Genomic DNA, 17,793 nt, shown 5'->3' on the forward strand with positions numbered 1-17,793 from the left:
CCCAGTACCCCCATACGCTCGTGTAGCATTACCGAGAGAGCCAAAACATCGAGATTCCCTTTAAAGTTTCGATGAGGCGCATATCTACTTAGTTCGCGGGTTGTGCTGATTTTCTCGGTTTCCCCGTTAGATATCTACATGCTCCACACAATATTGGGAACCCTGGGGCTGTGCATCCTTTGATATCATGCTTACACCCCCAAGCAGAGTACTACGGAGTCCAACTAGGCGTAAATATTGGCAAACCCCTACCCAGGGATAGCTAGGGCTAGTGTTTCGCAGGTTGCATCTGACATGGAAAACCCCCTGTTCTCCATGTTTTAGCATGAGACAAGGCCAGTCTCACATGACGAAGAAACTCGAACACCTGAAAGAACTATCAGTCAATAGTTGCAGGTCCTGAAACACAGCGCAGGTTGTTGCCTCATGCTACCCCTATTGGGATTCGGCAAATCTGAGATACGATTGAGAAGCTGGTACTATGTATTATTGTATTTGGTTGTTCTTGTCTGTTGCCACTTTAAGGGGTCACTGGTGTTGAGAAGGGGTTGTTTGTTTGGTTTGTATTGTTCGCCTTGGCGCAAGGCGAAAATCGATGTTCCTCGAAGTATATGGAACGCTAAAAGCATTTGTAAAACACTATCGCGATCAACGTGAAATATGCTAGAATCAGACCAACAAACGGTGTTTCATTGAATTGATAGTATTCATTCAGAGCGGTATGGCTGCATATATTCGTTGTGGCAGTTGGGGCACACGCCATGGCGTATTATCCTTGACCTTAAAAGGGCTCTGCGACCCGCATGCCAGAGACCGTTTCTGCCAGAAACATGCGGATGCAAAAAGGCTACATCCGGCGGGCCGACGGGTGGCTATTGAATTAAGAAAACTCCCGAGGGACTTGACACGGCCGAGTTGCTGGCTGTGCATACAAGGTAACCCTGGAGTAAAAATCATTTAGCGAGATTGTTGTGAGTTGCATTACTCGTATGTGGGGCAATTGGGCCGCTGTGTGATATATATGAGGGCCCTGCGCCTATGGAACCCAGTAACTGATTTGGATAGACGAAAGAGAACCAACATGAAAGTAAATACATAAATTTTTCTCTCGTTTTTCTTTTTCTGCCGAAATTGAATGTGTGACGGCGAAAACTCTGAAAGTTTGTAATCTAAAGATCGGAAGTCTCTGTGGGTCAATCGGATTGATTGTGAGTGTGTTAGTGGGATTATCGTCCAGGACAGGACAATGGCGTGTCGATCAATTGTTGTGCCTGACGATTCTGCATATAATAACAGAAAATCATAGCCGAAAATGAAAAGTGTCGTGGTTTGGCCTCGCCAGTCACGCACGGACATGGAGCATCAACCCAGATCCTTGGAACGACGGTGGTCTAGAAAGGTCGCAAACGCTAGCAGCATTCCCGAGGAAGGGTAATCGTAACTAATTACGTCTCCACCAGGTCAGCCTGGCCCTGGTATGCTTCCACCCTCACGTTGTTGCGGAGTCCGGGGGTTGTTTTCTGGTACAGCCTCTGAGAAATATGTCAGGGCCTCTTGTCCTGACGGTTCTGGTCCCTAGGGATTGCGTTTGACAGATGGATTGTAATCCACTGTGGCAGGAGTGACAGGAAGTCTTCCTCTCCACTTTGCCCCCTCATGGCTATTTTGTGAGTTGGGCTTAAGCGCATGCAGATAACTCAACTCTTGTCGCACTTTGTCCTAACCAGCGGTGTGACCATTGACGGACGGACTGGCAGATGGAAGAAAGAACCAATGTTAGGCGAAGCAGATGAGCCTTCGGCCAGTGACATGATTACACATGAGGAAGTGGATGGACCTGGAGCCAATAAAAACGCATTATTCCCACCGTGATGGATCCTTGCATAGAATAACGAGCGGAAGGAACATTGACAGATGTACTGATGTAGGCTACAATCGATAAGGAGAGCAATAACTATGGTGAATGGGATCTATCGATGCTTCCTTGTCTGCTGGGTACAGGAGTATTGCTTTTTAAACCTTAAGAGGTTAAATGGTAGCTTAGTTAGCATGAAGAATAGCTTATAGTTGAGCCGGGGTCAGCTGGAAAAAAGCAAAGAAGAGTCGTTTTCTGATCACTCGAGATCGGAAATTGTACGTATGTATGGATTTACTCGACTTAGCGCATGTTCAAACCCCTCCTGCTGTACGTCGTATCTCTTGCCCATTCAAGCAACGGCCACTGATCCCGGTATATCAAATTAAACTCGGCATCCCCCCTGCACATTCCTCTTTTAAAGTGCCCGGGTCATGCGGCAAAGAACTCGGGATGTATGGACAGGATCTAAATTGGTAAAAAAGGCACTGTTGCACCCGTACTACTGCAATGGCACACCGACCTGGTATCGAATGACCTTATCCCCTCTTCCCCCTTGCTCATATATCGCGAATCGAAACATGGCAGAATCATAGTAATTACCATGGCATAAGACTAGAAGGGAAAGGAATAACGAACGCAAAAGAGAGAACAAAAAAGAGAGAGAGAGAGCGAAGAAAAGCATACCTTATCCCTGAAAGAGCCTATGACTCTAAGAAGTATGTGCGATTGACTGGGTTGGGTTGTTCTCGAACAAATTATTATGTTCTAGGAACCATGAGAGGAGTCAAATTTGTTGTCTACTGGTCACAAACACTATTTAACCTCACCTTCAATGAGGTATAAGGACTACTCTATTGATCTACTTCCCGTCTTGTCTACTATCGGATTTTGTTAATCTCATTTGACAGCCTACTTTTCATGCAGACACTTTGATTAGAAGTTGTCTGGGACTGAAAACTCTACGGGAGTAAAATTGATTATTCAACTGGAACGGATAAAAAACGGTATACTGATACATTGTAATTACCTGGTAATGAGCTTTTAGTTATTTATCTATTTAGTCATTATTTTATTCTATTTTAATTAGTATCATTTTTTTATGATCTCTCCGACTTTGATGCTACGGATACGGTCAAAAAGGGAATATTGGAGTCAAGCAAAGAGAAGCAAGCTGGTTTACACAAACTCTATCATAGGCACAAGCTAAAAACTCCAAGCAAGGAACTGGAAAGGAACGAAAAGCCGAAATTCCAAGTCAAACAAAGATGGGTGGAGCCCGAAATAGTAGTCCCAGGGGAGCGATCCAAAAATGATACATGGATAACCAAACCTTGGAAGGCTGAAAGAGACTGATCAAAGACTCGTCCAATCAGTTTCAACTAGTCTGATATAAGAATATACTCCTCAGACATAGTATCTACTAGTGCTTTTGAAACTATTGGCTTCGATATTAATTAGATTTTTTTTTTGGCTAGAAACAGACCGTGGATGAGCCGGCCGCTTAGGTAAAAAAGGAAATGTCTTCAAAGAGATCGACTCTTGATGATCAGTGATCGAGTCAGCAAACGCAATATCGTTCCGATCGTTTGCTGTGACCGTAGAAAGGACAAAGGCACGGGACAAGGAGAAACATAAACAAAAAGGAAATTCCTACCATGGTTGGATCCATTGGAAAAAAGTACGTACATACTACTAGTAGTCCTGAGGAGAATTTTTTTCTTTTTCTTTTTTTTTTTTCTTTTCCCCTCTAAATCTTCCACGGACCGAAATTTTCATTCGCTCGAATTTTCTATCTGCCTTATTCTTTCACACCCGAGGACCACTTTCAAGATCTACCTAACATTTCGACCGAGAGCTAGGGACTTACTCCATAAGGGTAGACTAGACCGCTAAAGACCGTAATCAGGTAATAATACAAGAATACCAAAACCGTTTTGGAACATGATTTCACGCAGCTGTGTCCTTGTATGATACATACTATATCGAATCTCCCTCTCTCTCTGTCTCTTTTCCTTCATCCTTTTCTGGTTATAGATCTTACTGGGCAGCGGTGATATCAATTGTTGAGCTAGCACTCTTATGTTGGGAATATTAGTTAATCTAACGCTGTCCTGTTATATCGGGCGATTATGCCGACCCGAGAGGTAGGGTGTCAGAAAATCATGACACTGATTAGATCAATCAGACTTTGCTTGCATAAAATAATTAATTATTGTTAAAATATTTATTTTATTTATCTTTATTCAATATCTCCCCCCTTCTCCTCTGTTTACACCCCTAGTTCTTTTCTTTTCTCCGCGCTTATTTATTCGTAATTGACTTCTGTAAAGGATGGAGCGTAATGTTTACGGAGCCGATTGTTAGTGGGCTAAATAAAGACTGTGGACACAGTCAGAGATTCAAACAGGAACAGGGCGAACTACTAACCAACTGTCGGCCCACCCACGGCCCTTTTTATTTGATAGGACCACAGGATCGATGCCCAGTCGTCATCGATGACTTATTACTACTTATTTGATTTGATGGGCATCCTTCTTTCTTGGACCTTACCTTGACGTACTTCCATACATACATACAGTACCGCGCAACAACAATACTACTACTGTACGCCCCCCTCTCTGGTTACTCTTGCGGTCATTAGTATCACTTTCCATCTTGCTCCTCGTTTCCCTCTCTGCCTCTCTGACCTCAACAACCCCTCTCGACCCGCTTGCGATAACCCTCCGCTTTTCACTTTCCAACACCAACACCCCTGCTAGACGCGACGCTGTGCAAACGCTCGTCCCGTCCGTCTTACTCGAGTCCTATACTTCGCTGGTCTTTCATTGACTTTCAAAACAGACACTTTGCCGCTGCCCCGTTTACTGGCCTTCATTCGTTTCTTTTCGCCTGTGGCCTATTTACTCCTCACCCATTAAGCGGTGGGTTAAGCATCAAATAACTCTGTGCAATCTCCGAAAGAGGTACACACCTCCAGCACCACACCGGTGGTTCCGTTGCTATACTGTCTCAAATATGACGCCGTACTGGCGTGGTGCTACCCGGTGATGATTGCCTTGTAGTTCCGGCCGGTCAATCTGCAACCTCATCTGTGGCCTACCAGCTGTGAACAACGCATCACAAGCCCAGCACCCTCGAACAGGAAGGATCACCGCCAACCATTTCGGTGGGATAAATCGTCTTTTTTTAATTTATTTTTTGTTGTTGTTTTTTTGTAAACAGAGAGAACTCAAAAAGTATTGAACGACACATTTACACTGACCATCTGCTTGAAAGAATGCAAGATGTCCGGCAGTGATGTCGAGCACGTTTCTTGCGTTCTGAACGGCAACCCTCATGAGCTTCGGCGCCAATCTTCTCCGACCACCAACGAATATTTTTATGACGCCCCGACGGATGACTCCTTTGAAACATCACTAATTACCTCTTCTCCCGCACCGCCTCTTGCCAGTACCACATACTCTGCGCAACAGGGTCCCACAAACTCGCCAGTATTGCCTGTAACCGCAAGCCTATCCTCAAACGACCGATCCTCCCCCGACCCTGACGACTACTATCGCCCAAATCCATCCATATTGGCTGCAAACGGTGATACTCCTGGTGGTTCAAGCGAACCTTTGATGGTTGAGATCGATAACGCCGAAGTTGCCGAAAATCATCCGACACAATTTCAACGGGTGTGTTCTGGGCCAGCGCACCCATCAAAGTCGTCCGTGGAAAGCTCAGGACCATTTCGCTCGCTCTCGGATTCATCATACGGAAACATTGGGTTTGGATATAATACCGGGGCACCGCCAGCACGGGCCTCGATAGTGAGGCCGCGACAGGTCTCCTTTAAGGATCTCGTGAACAAGTTCAACAACAATCTAGATCAAGTTCTCCCACTACCGTCAACGTCTACATCCAAGACTGCCAGCCCGGCTAGCCCCACGGACGGATCAATACCATTCAAGACTGCCTCCCGTCTGAGACAAACTCACGATTCGTCAATTAAGAAAACTCCAATTCCTCGGTGGAATACGATAGGCACTTTTGATCTAGATATACCCTCAGAACGTTCTCTTCCTCGGTTGAGGACAAGTGATATCAAAGATAACCGTCCTGGCTCTTCCGACCTTTCTCAGCGGCCCACGTTTGGCGAATCGCTTGCCTTGGATACGAGTTTTCACAGCCTGGGATATGGAACACCGCCACTTCTGCGCCGTCGAGGTTCTGAAGGGACCATCCCGAGCCCAAACCCAGCATTTCTAGACCATCCCGAATCAGCACTTGGCTTGACGCCTCTGACTCCGACTGCTTGGTATCTAGGACATACGCCGTTTCTAGAGGCTGTTAATACCACTTCGAACACGAGTAATCACCGAAGGACAAGAAGTGATTTCGCTGGAGATCGTCCTGGAGGTGCAGCGGTGTGCCTTTCTGATCCCCATATGGCGGACCAGCCCCCCTTACAGCCGCACTCCGGGACATCCCTAGAGAGCCCACATTCCAAGTCGCGCATCCCAATCTCTTCCCGCCGCCTTAATTCAGCTTCCGCCTCGGGTGATTCCTCGCCGTCTTCGCCAACAAGAACCGAGCTAGCTTTCGGCAACCGATCTGCGCAGCAGATCGCTTTACCGCCGAAAGGCGTTAGCCGCCTACCCAAGCCATCTCCCAGACAGGCGTCTAATACCGCCCGTGAACTGACCTATGAGGACGAAGCAACGTTTTCGATACCGCCGCATGCAAGGCGGGAAGTGGCCCCTGGCAGGGCCCGTCAGTACATCCCTGAAAGGGGCGCCCTTTTGGAGGCATACATAGCCGCTCCTCCCCCGAAGAAGTCGCCCCCTCTGCGTAGTTCACGACCACGTCAACCCGTCTCACAAACTGCCCAAACGGCGCCACGCTCAAGAGTGGTGGAAACAGTTTCGAATTTCCAAAGAAAAATCAACCGTGATCGCGAGTCACGAAACCCTAAGCTACGAGAGCGACGACTGCCAGAATTGGGTAATGTCGACTTTGCAACCCGGCGTCAGAGAATCCAACAGGCTTTCAATCGCACAGTCGAAGAGAATGAGAGAAAAGAAGAGAAAGCAGCAGAGCTCCGACGCCAGGTCAAAGCTCAAGAAGACACAGAGCAGCCTGTTCGGCCTTCTACACCTAAAGAACAGTGTACTGGATTTACAGATGTGATTGCTTCTGTACAGCCCGAAGATAACGTAACGGTAATCGAGGAATTTGGCGACTGTGGACATGAAACGAAAGACATGACACCCGAGAAAGAGGCTTCGAAGGCCCATCCACAGCTTCGCGTCGACCCAGACGTGTCTGTATCAGAGAACTTTCGAAACACAACAGACTATCATCCGATGACGATGGACTCACCAACATTAGGTCACCCGGAAATGATTTTGAACGGTCAAGGATTTGAGTCGACACCCTGCGACCTGCGACCTGACTCTGCCGTAACAGCAGGGTCCAACGAGAGCCATATCACCGCATTTGATCCAGAACCTCAGGATGAGCTTTCCAAACAAACTCTACATGCATCGCACAGAACCCTGCTGAGCCAAATAATGCGTATACGCGATTCCAGCCCTAGCAATTCATCGTGTGACGAGCAAGATTATGGCTTTTCTGACAATGATGAAAAGGAGTCTATTCCCATTGTTCTGAGAGATGCGTTGGCTATCGAAGATTCTATAGATAGCAGCGAGAACCAAGAGCATCGTGATCTTTACATCAAGCGGGGTACTACTGGGAGCGAATCAGTGAACCGGTGGAGTATGAGTTCTTGGTCATCTTCCCTGCACCACGAAAATTCTTCGGGTGGGCAATGTGAGGGCAGCGATGACGATCTCTCTAATATACATCACTGCGCCGAGGATAGCGAGGAGGCTGCTACTCAGTCATGCTCTGCATCTTCGAGCACTCCGTCCGTCATCGATCATCAACTTCCTCATGCATTGCCCCGGGCAGCCAGTGCGGTAACAGAGCCAAGTAAAGAAGTTGTATCACATAGGAATCCTTTCGGGCCTTCCGACACACCTAGTCTAGTAAGACTGGGTGGATGGGATTCTAAACGTGTGGGTCAGCTCTACATAGAAGGGCATGCAAGTGGCAGGAGTCATAACCTTCCTATGCCAGCAATACGCGCGTCTCCAGAGCCGCCACATGTCCGGATTGAGCAGAGAGATGAAGGAAGAACTGAGAGTCTCACCGACGATCCTGTCCTAATAACGGAAACTGACGCTATCCCACACTCAGAACGCATGCGACATTCGGCGAGCTTGTTTTTACGCGATGACTGGGAGCATGCGTCTCCATCAATTATGGATTGGATGCAGATAGCCGCCGATGAAGGATCATCACCTCAGGCCCCCAAAATTGATGGCAGCCAGGGAGTTGATGGTGTTCCGATGCCGCGGCTAGTGACTCCCGACGCACGTCCGAAAGATACCGACGAAGGCTTAGGTCTGGCAATCAATGTGCATCCACCTCAAGAGTCTGATGATGACGATGTTCCACCACCTCCTATACCACGCCATGACCCTCCAGCCCCACCCTCTGAAACTCAAGAGAGCACTGCACATCGTTTCGTACAGACTTCCGTAGCTCATCCCAACATCTTTTCGAACGCCGCCTTCGCGCCGCTGGGGCCTGTTCAAAGCACCGATAGCAGTGAAGACTCCTCTCTCCGGCGACTTGAGCCAACTCCTTCTTCACAGACCTTGGACTCATCGGCAACCTCGTTGGTTCCTTCGACTTCAGAACACCCTCGCCCACAAACCGCATCCCCATCCCCGGAACAACGTCAACTGAAGAAGCGGCGACATGTCATAAAGGAATTAGTTGATACCGAATATACATTCGGAAGGGACATGAAAGTCGTGGATGATATTTATAAGGGAACTTCCAGTTCATGCTTAGATCTCTCCACGGAAGATGTCAAAGTCCTGTTTGCAAATTCGGACCAAGTCGTACAATTCTCTATGGCTTTCCAGGATACTCTCAAAGAGGCAGCGAAAAGTGTTTATATAATGCCGAAATCCCAGCGGTGGACCAGCCGGCGTAACGCGCGCAATCCCATCGTGAGAACGGATCAAGAATCTTCTACTGGAACTAGCACTTCAGACCTGGAGAAAGATAATGCAACCTTCATTGGGCAGGCATTCATAGCGCATATAGCAAACATGGAGAAGGTCTACGCCGACTACCTGAAGAACCATGATGCTGCCAATAAGAAACTTCAGACTCTGCAAAAGAACCCGAAAGTGGCTATCTGGCTCAAAGAATGTCGGGACTGGGCATCCGATCTCACAACAGCGTGGGATCTAGATTCATTGCTCGTCAAGCCAGTACAGCGGATCTTGAAATACCCCCTTCTCTTGAGTGAACTCCTTGAATCGACACCTAAGGATCACCCAGACCGTGCTGCACTCGTTAGTGCTCTTGAAGAAGTTACGAACATCTCTGTTCGTATCAATGAGCTGAAGAAACGTGCAGATGTCGTGGGGCAAGTCGTGGGCCGCAAGAGAAAAGAGTCTGATGTCAGGGCAGGCTTGTCAAAGGCATTTGGGCGTCGCACAGAGAAGCTGAAGCAACAGGTTGGCCTTTCCGACTTGGTTGAAGACAAGGAATACGACACTCTATCCCAGAGGTTCGGTAACAATTTCTTGCAACTGCAAGTTGTTATGCGGGATGCGGAAGGGTATACGAGTGAAGTTCAGGGATCTATGGACTGTTTTGGTGAAATTACCAGCGCAGTAGAAGAGTTCATCAAAGTCGCCCCAACTGCTCACCATGAAATCGAGGGCAAATGCGACGAGCTGAAGACAGCTATCCAAGAAGTGATGATAGAGGCATTACCCAAGCATGTAAGTACAATACACTGTGGAAGCGTTTGTGTCCCGAATGACTGACAATGTCCAGATCGCTGTCGTTCGTAAGAGCGTCATTGACCCAATGGTCACATTGCTTAAGCTTCATGATGGACCACAAAGAGTGATGAAAAAGCGCGACAAACGCCTAATGGATTATGCCCGCTTCAAGAGCATCAAGGAACGAGGGGACAAACCGGACAAGAAAACCATCGAGCAAGGAGAGCAATTTGTCGCTCTCAATGAGGCCCTTAAAGACGAACTTCCTAAACTCTACTCACTTACCGCTAAATTGATGGAGGCTTGCCTGAAAAGCTTTGTCCACATACAAACGTCGTGGTTTAAGACTTTGCAGGAGAAACTTGGCCCCTTAGTGGACTCGTTCCCTGACGATATCCAGAAGGTAATTGGTGATTGGAATGCGAGTTTCAGCTTCTCTGAGGCGCAGGTACTGTCCTTAGGCATTTGCAATGGGTCGCTGTTGGCCGATGCTGTCAACCTTGTTAATTTCAACACTCCCTCAACCGGAGCAACTATTAGTTCACCGCGGCGCCCATCAACAGTCAATAGCGCCAGCACTCGCGTTGGATCTATTATGGATGAATCACCTAAAGCTTCCCATGATTTCGGCAGTGGTAGTCATCCTTTCCAGTCGCCAAGTTTTGATAGCCAGTCCCAAATCTCTCTTGGACGCAAGCGTGCTGATTCAACTTTCTCGGGTCGTGCTGCGCCCGATTCGATTGAACTACCCCGGAGTCAGATGTTGCAACAGATTACTAGCTCATCAGCTTCTGGACCCCCGCCTAGCTCTAGCAGAGAGTCTTGCCCAAGCCTTCCTCGGTTGAGCCTTGATTCCCCATTCCTCGTCGACGTCATTGGTCCTTCTGAGAGCAGTGACAGACCAACCGAAGAACAGCCGAGCTCACCTGGCGGTGGTCGGTATTCAGGATTTTTCTCTTCCGCAATGCCAATGTCGGACAACCCACAAGACAATGCTTCCCAGGAGAACGAACCACCTAAAGAACCGGCAGTGCTATTCCTTGCTGCTAGTATTAATGAGTTCAACATAGACCGTGCCCGACGAGAGGCCGGGTATCCCTACTTGACATATGTCGCCGGAGAGATTTTTGATGTCATCGCCGAAAAGGGCGAGCTGTGGCTAGCCAAGAACCAGGATGACCCAACTCGCCAGGTTGGCTGGATCTGGAATAAGCATTTTGCGAAACTCTCCACCTAAAGTCACTATCTGATGAAATTATTGCTTGTTTCAATACTGTACATCTTGCATGGAGGTCGCCAGCGTCATGGTATGCTGGGTCTGTTAGCCTAAATCGGATCTACCCCAGAAAACGTTGACGCTCCATAGAAGGCCGCCCTGGAGTTATTGGCCTTCACGTTCCTCTTTATGATATGTGTTATGAAGTTTTGGGGGCGTTTCTTCGCATCTGCATTTCTTTCTTTGTTGTCTGGTGGCAACCAGTCTACTGTTGGCTGGTGGCCAGGTTATCTGCTTTGATTCTGTTTTTGAAATGTCTGGTATGCGCGGGGATATACATGTTACTCTCTGCTTTTGCGAAGGTGTTTACGGTTTCTCGTGCTACTGAAGGCACAATCTACCAGAGACACTCCAATGTACGTTTAGATACCCCTGATTTAGTTGTTAAAATGGAACTAGAAGTTGAATGTAAATGTGTGGTATGCGCAAAAGTAGAATGCTAAATATAGTGAACTATTTTTAATAGTGATAGGAAGAGAGAGATTTCTGTATAGTTTTACGTCACGTGTATGTACACCAGCCACAAGCGGAGCCACAGTGACGTCGCGGGATTTCGGAACGGCTTCAATCGTATCGCCGCAAGGGGCGACTTCTCGTGCACCACAGGTGGGAACGCCCTGTCACTCGGCTATTGCTTTAATACCATTCTTTCTATCTGACCCCAGGTGATTGGCAGTTTGTCCCTGTTAGAATCAACTCCACTTTCGTCCTCTTTGTTCCACTGCCGAACACAAGTTGGTCAACCACCGCAATCCCGGCTTGTTCCATCTTTCGGATTGGACGATTCCCCCTTCATCTGGCAGAGGAATCCACAAGGAGCTACGAATTTAAACCGCTTCACCATCGGAAACGGTTGATAGGGCCTCAGATACATGCGCTCGATAGCTATCGGATGCACAGAAACCGTCCCCCGCTCTCTACAACGGCCCCTCGATTCGGCAGAAACAGGCCCACCGATTGCCGCCTTTCAGAGAGATTTGTGGATAGATAATATAATTGAGGTTCGCGATCATCGCGCAAGATAAAGACGGACAGGATGCTTGATGGCGGATTGGGCAAGTTGCATAAGAGGATGAAGCGGTTTGGTGATACGGTAGGCCTTGGGTTGTTTGGCCTTTGCCATGTCGGATCCATGACGGAAAGCTTATCGCCAGTAGTTGAACCCCGATGATGCGTATTTGAGCTGTGAGTGCATGGTTGATTGACACTGGTCTCTGGAAAGGATAATGTCTGACTAGACTGGAGTACACAGACTATGACATTCGATGTATGTATGCGCTTCTCTTGGCACTCGGTTAATAGAAGACCTGACATTTCACAGTGACGAGAGAGGATATGCAATCACTCAAGAATGACTGGCTCACAGATAATGTGGGTGTGATCGCACCCTCCGATGGATTGTAGCTAATTTATCACAGGTCATATCCTTTTGGGAGGAGTAAGTCGACTGGGCCTGTACCACCATCGCCTAAACTGATTTCTTCAGATACCTGGAACGCGAGTTTCTCGTCCATTATAAATCATCCAACATTGTACTTCTGCGGCCCAGCATGTCGTTCATGATCTTGCAGACACCCAATCCGCACACGCTTCGGGAGGCCTTACCCGACTTCACGCGGACTACGCACGTCTTTCTTCCAATCAATGACTGTCGCAACGTAACTGAAGCTGAGGGTGGGAGTCACTGGTCGTTACTGCTCATATCCATTGTCGATGGGATAGCATTCCATTACGACTCACTTCCTCCTGGAAACATCTGGGAAGCCCGGACGGTGACCATGAAGTTTGGCGCCTTACTCAATCGTGCCATTCGATTCATTCATCTACAGGACTCGCCAGTACAAGAGAACGGTAGCGACTGTGGTGTGTTTGTGTGTCTGAGTATGCGGCATTTGCTGCTGAAAAGACTCTTGACTGCGAACGCCAGCGAGAAAGTCAGTATGAGTCTCGGTGGAATGAAAGTAGATGCCCGCGGTGGGAGAAAAGAGATGACGAAGATTATCGATGGCTTCCGAAAGGAAGGTGAACGTCGGAGGTCGTATGTCGCTGAACAAGTGCCTTGACGCGATTATGCTAATCTTTGGCTGAACAGAGCGAGTCTCAGCCCACTAGGGAAGAAGTCAGCAAGCCCTGGCCCTCCACGAATTGAATGATAAAAGTATATTCGGGGGTATATATGAAAACAAGAGATCAGCGAAGGCGTCCAGAGGATGCGGAGTTCAAGTCTATGGATAATGTATACGTCAGGGAGGATATGGTTATGAAATAAGGCGGGGACCTTACCACTTCACTTTTTTTATTCTCAGCATCGTTTTACGCTCTCATGGTTTCCCTTCCCTTTTCTCTTATTTCTCTTTTTTTTTTCTTTTCTTTTCTTTTCTTTTTTTTTTTTCCTTATTTCGTGGAATCCATCATACTACCAACCGCAACTAGCATTAACCGTCATTATTAAACCTAAAAAGAACCCTCTTCTTATGTTACATAATGTATTTTATATGGCGGGAAGCCATTCGGCCAGGATATGGGCAATTCATAATCATAGGTCTAACACTTGAAACCTCACTCTACTTGCTTTTGCTTGCTACTTTGTCAGATTGACGCCTTTGATGATCAGCCGAATCACTACGGACGGCAATATTCGAGTAAGTCTTCAAAGCCTACACTTAAACAAGAAGTACACATAAGCGCCGCTACTCGCCTACGTCACGATCAGCCCCCCATCTGCCATATTTCTGCATGATACGCCATTTCCAGGTTCGATAGCGAACGGCTCTACCCCAGTAATAAAACGGCACGGCGATCAAGACAACAACGCCAGCGATACAGGCCATTTCTCCAAATGCCTTGCTGTATCCTTCCAAATTGATCCAGGGGTTTGTGTAGAACGATAAGAGGAATCCAAATGCCGCTAGTATTATATCATATCAAATCAGTTGCAGTTCCAGGAGGAAGGGAGGCTCTTGATTGTTATCGCTCGGCAGGAATGGGTGGAGATCGGACGTACCTTTGAATGCTAGTATGGAGACCGTTACCTCGCCCACGGACGGTCGGTAGCTGTCGATCACGTACACCATGGCGACGTTGGTGGCTTGCACGATGGCGAAGTTTAGTAGTCCTAGAGCTACGGTTGGGGCTATCCAGTGCAGGTTGTTATTTATCCCGACGCCGTAGAGTACTAGTGCCGCAGGGGCGCATACGCCCCCGATGGCAATGGATGGGAGACGCATCTCGGGTTGCCGGATGCCGTTGTTGCGCCGGGTGAGCCAATCCGCCACCCAGTCTGACACCTGGCCGCCGAAGGCGATGCCGATTAGGGATCCGATTAAGCCTGCAATAAAGCACAGGCCGGATTGCCAGGGTGCGAAGTTATAAGTTGTCGAGAAGGCAGTGGCGAAATTGGACGTTATGGCCACGAGAAACCCGATGGTAACAGCGAAGACCAGTGATGTCCATAGTACGGGTGGAAGAATGATCAGCACGATTGGTCTGAGAAAAATGCGCAACAGCGGCTCGGATGTATGGATGCCGTTGAATAGACGGAGGGAACTGAGGTATGAAGACATTTTTCCGATATGTACTGTCTGTGACTCAGCATTTTCGTGATGTTCAAATGTTACAGCTGACTTTGACGCTGTCTGCGTACCTACAGAGGCGTTCGATGCGGCCTCCCTCTCCAGAGCACTGTTACGATCAAATGTGGTCTCCGGGAACGTGAAAATAACAAGCAGAGTGACGCCGCCGATCAATGCAGTAGCCACGTAGTAGATGTATCTCCAGTGAAGCGAGATGGTGATGAGACCGTCGATTATGATGCCCGCGGCCACCCCAACCGACAAAGCCGCCGTGTAGAGTGACATGGCTGCACCTCTTTCATGGAGGAAGAAGATGTCCGTGATTGTCAGTGGCCCCAGGCATTCCCCTGCACCTGCAGCCAGACCCATAATGATCCTGCCTGCCAATTCCACAGAGTAGGTTTTCGCAAACCCACACCATAAGCCCGTCCCCACGTAGAGAACAAACGAGATGACATATATGGGCCGTCGACCGAACTTGATGATTAAAGGCATCCAGAATAGCATACCCACTCCCTGCATGAGGGAAGTGGTGCTGTAGAAGAAGGACACCCGCGCAATGTGGGCACTGGCATCTGAGCCCATGGGACCAAGGAAATCGATGGTTGTCTGCTCGATTGCGACGGTTGGTCCAGCCGCAAGAAAGTTGCACAGCAGCACCGCCAGGCAGACGAGAACAGCGATATAGTACCGGAATGCCGCCGACCTAAGCCATTGAACCCGAGTCGTTAGTCATATGTGGTGGGGGATTAATGGGGCCAACTGGAGTAGCTTGCCAGTTTAGTGGGTCGTGGGGATCGCTGGATGGGGTCGGAATCAGAATAATCTCGTTTGTCTCATGATCTCGCAGACGCAAGTCCCCCAGGGTGTGGCCTCGAGGGACAACTGAAGCGGGCTCGACTTCCTTTGGAGACATCATTTGGTCTATGCATCGGCATACCAGGAATGACAATACATAACCGTTGTTCCCCCTAAAAGCTTCCGTGGCGGGAATTGGGTATGCATTTAAGCGGAGGTGGACATACGGGGGCAGAAAATAAGCTAATGCCGCTAACTGAGCTTAATCGCTTTGGCACGCGTCGGGCCCACCGGGTATGAGTATTCGAACGTTGCCCTCGTTCCCCACATACCCGGCAGCAACCAGCGTAGAGGGCGGGGGAACCAGCTGGGGGATTCAGAGGAAATTAGTTAAATATGATATCGTATCTTGGATGTCATCTTCCCGCACATCCAGTGTTTGAATAAGACATCATGCAGATTACCTGGCGCAAGACAGCGGATCCTGACACCTATGAAGACGCCCGCGTGGGCCGTGTCTTCAACCACCGTCGCCCTCAACGGTACCCCTTAGCCGTGGCAAAGGCAAGTAACCAGAATGACATTGTGTCTGCAGTGAAGCTGGCCATTGAGAATAACTGTCGGGTCGCAATTCGCTCTGGCGGCCATTCGTGGGCTGCGTGGAGCGTCCGTGACAATTCGATCTTGATCGACCTGGGTAACTACAAGCACCTTGAAGTGGACTCGAAGAGGAGAATAGCATGGGCAACCCCAAGCATGACCGGAAAGGATATCAATAGTGTGTTGACCACGGAGTACGGGCTGATGTTCCCTGGGGGCCATTGCCCGGACGTTGGCATTGGTGGTTTCTTACTTCAGGGCGGAATGGGTTGGAATTGCAGAGTATGAACCGCCTTCGATCGTTTGATTCTGATGTATAATTAACATGAAGATATGTAGAACTGGGGATGGGCCTGCGAACGTGTTCGCGCTCTAGATGTGGTGACAGCCAGTGGGGACTTGGTGCATTGCAATTCGCAGCAGAACCGTGATCTCTACTGGGCCGCTCGTGGAGCCGGGCCAGGTATGTTTCGTTACTCATTGAATCTCCAGTTAAAGTAATTAACGCAAGATTTCAGGATTTCCTGGCGTGGTGACCCGGTTCCATCTCGACCTCGTTCCGTACCCTAAAGGTGGCTTCCGGTCATCGGGCTATGTCTACCCCATCCGACATTACCATGAGGCCTTCCGTTGGATCATATCAATCACCCCAGATTTTGATGATGATACCGAAATTGCCGCTGTGGCTCATTACCCCGAGGGGCAAGATGAGCTATGCTTGTTCATCCTCTTCGTCACCATGAAGTCCTCCGCACAAGAAGCTGAACGGGCACTTGCCCCAGCTCAGGAGACACGACCAGAAGGGGCTATTGTTGAGTGGTTTTGTCAGGAAGACAGTCTTGAGAACCAATACATCAACCAAGCTAAAGCAAACCCAGAAGGTCACCGCTATTGTGCCGATAATGCTTACATACACAACGACGCGGATGTTCCTGCTGCTCTAGAGGAGGCGTTTACTACACTTCCGCACAAGAAATCGTTCGCTCTTTGGTTTGGAATGAACCCCTGCAGTCGTCGGAAACTCCCCGATATGGCGTTGAGCATGCAGTCCGACCATTATTTTGCGCTGTATACCGTATGGGAGGATGAGAAGGATGACCTCCGATGCCAGACATGGGTTCAAAACATTATGCGGAAAGTCGAACGACATTCAGTTGGGGCATATCTGGGAGACGCGGACTTTCAAGTGAGAAAAACTCGATATTGGGCTGACGACAACGCCCGGCGTCTGATGGAGATTCGTCGGAAATGGGATCCCACGGGGAGGATATGTGGATATTTGGATCAGGGAGACATCTCAGGAACACAAGGATTGCTAAATGCACATGAATGGAAACTGTAGATAACAACCGCATATCATAGTCAACTGATATATATGATCGTCGTCAAATTTAGCTCAGATTTTGTCCACTCCTATCCTGGCATGACCAAAATCCTGGCTTAACAAATCTTCGGGGTTGAGTACCGTAAACTGACAGGGTGAGCGTTCTACCTCATGCAGTTCGGCTGCGGTTAGAGTACCCACACAGCCCAGCCACTAGACACGCCAGAAAAGGCACGTATACAGTCAATTGTCTAACTGAGAAGTGGATGGCTGTGGGAGCACCCCGGGATGTGGGGGAAATCAGCTTTCCCCGCATTGATACTCCCTCCATCGCCTAGCTACGTACTGAGACGCGCGTCTTCACACGGATACTCGGGCCCTCACCAGGTCATTTCATGATATGGACCTTATTTCTCGTCCGGAAATCACAGATAACAGAGCAAGGTAATCAAAGATGAGATCATCAGCTTCTAGCCGTACAACTTTGGTAGCCAACCATCTAACAC

At 48.6% G+C, this 17,793-nt stretch overlaps 4 protein-coding genes across 4 annotated transcripts; 3 read left to right on the forward strand and 1 right to left on the reverse strand.

The window, feature by feature from the left end:
- Nucleotides 1–5,142: 5,142 nt before the first annotated feature.
- ABOM_006250 (putative Rho guanyl nucleotide exchange factor) lies at nt 5,143–10,954 on the forward strand (the record flags this gene model as incomplete). Its single annotated transcript, XM_022533379.1, has 2 exons — nt 5,143–9,714; nt 9,770–10,954. The coding sequence occupies 2 exons, from the start codon at nt 5,143–5,145 to the stop codon at nt 10,952–10,954; spliced, it is 5,757 nt and encodes a 1,918-aa protein (XP_022389331.1).
- Nucleotides 10,955–12,029: 1,075 nt separating this feature from the next.
- Nucleotides 12,030–13,146, forward strand: ABOM_006251 (Ulp1 protease family protein; the record flags this gene model as incomplete). Its single annotated transcript, XM_022533380.1, has 7 exons — nt 12,030–12,086; nt 12,151–12,178; nt 12,246–12,260; nt 12,315–12,364; nt 12,412–12,431; nt 12,480–13,031; nt 13,086–13,146. The coding sequence occupies 7 exons, from the start codon at nt 12,030–12,032 to the stop codon at nt 13,144–13,146; spliced, it is 783 nt and encodes a 260-aa protein (XP_022389332.1).
- A 537-nt stretch (nt 13,147–13,683) lies between these two features.
- On the reverse strand, nt 13,684–15,150 carry ABOM_006252 (putative MFS transporter; the record flags this gene model as incomplete). The annotated part of the gene is made up of 2 exons (XM_022533381.1): nt 13,684–13,901; nt 13,998–15,150. 2 exons carry the CDS (start codon nt 15,148–15,150, stop codon nt 13,684–13,686), a joined length of 1,371 nt encoding a protein of 456 aa, XP_022389333.1.
- A 666-nt stretch (nt 15,151–15,816) lies between these two features.
- ABOM_006253 (FAD-binding oxidoreductase) lies at nt 15,817–17,305 on the forward strand (the record flags this gene model as incomplete). Its single annotated transcript, XM_022533382.1, has 3 exons — nt 15,817–16,245; nt 16,303–16,426; nt 16,482–17,305. 3 exons carry the CDS (start codon nt 15,817–15,819, stop codon nt 17,303–17,305), a joined length of 1,377 nt encoding a protein of 458 aa, XP_022389334.1.
- Nucleotides 17,306–17,793: the final 488 nt, after the last annotated feature.

The sequence above is a fragment of the Aspergillus bombycis genome (assembly GCF_001792695.1).
Source record: "Aspergillus bombycis strain NRRL26010 chromosome Unknown contig00040, whole genome shotgun sequence".
Classification (NCBI taxonomy): domain Eukaryota; kingdom Fungi; phylum Ascomycota; class Eurotiomycetes; order Eurotiales; family Aspergillaceae; genus Aspergillus; species Aspergillus bombycis.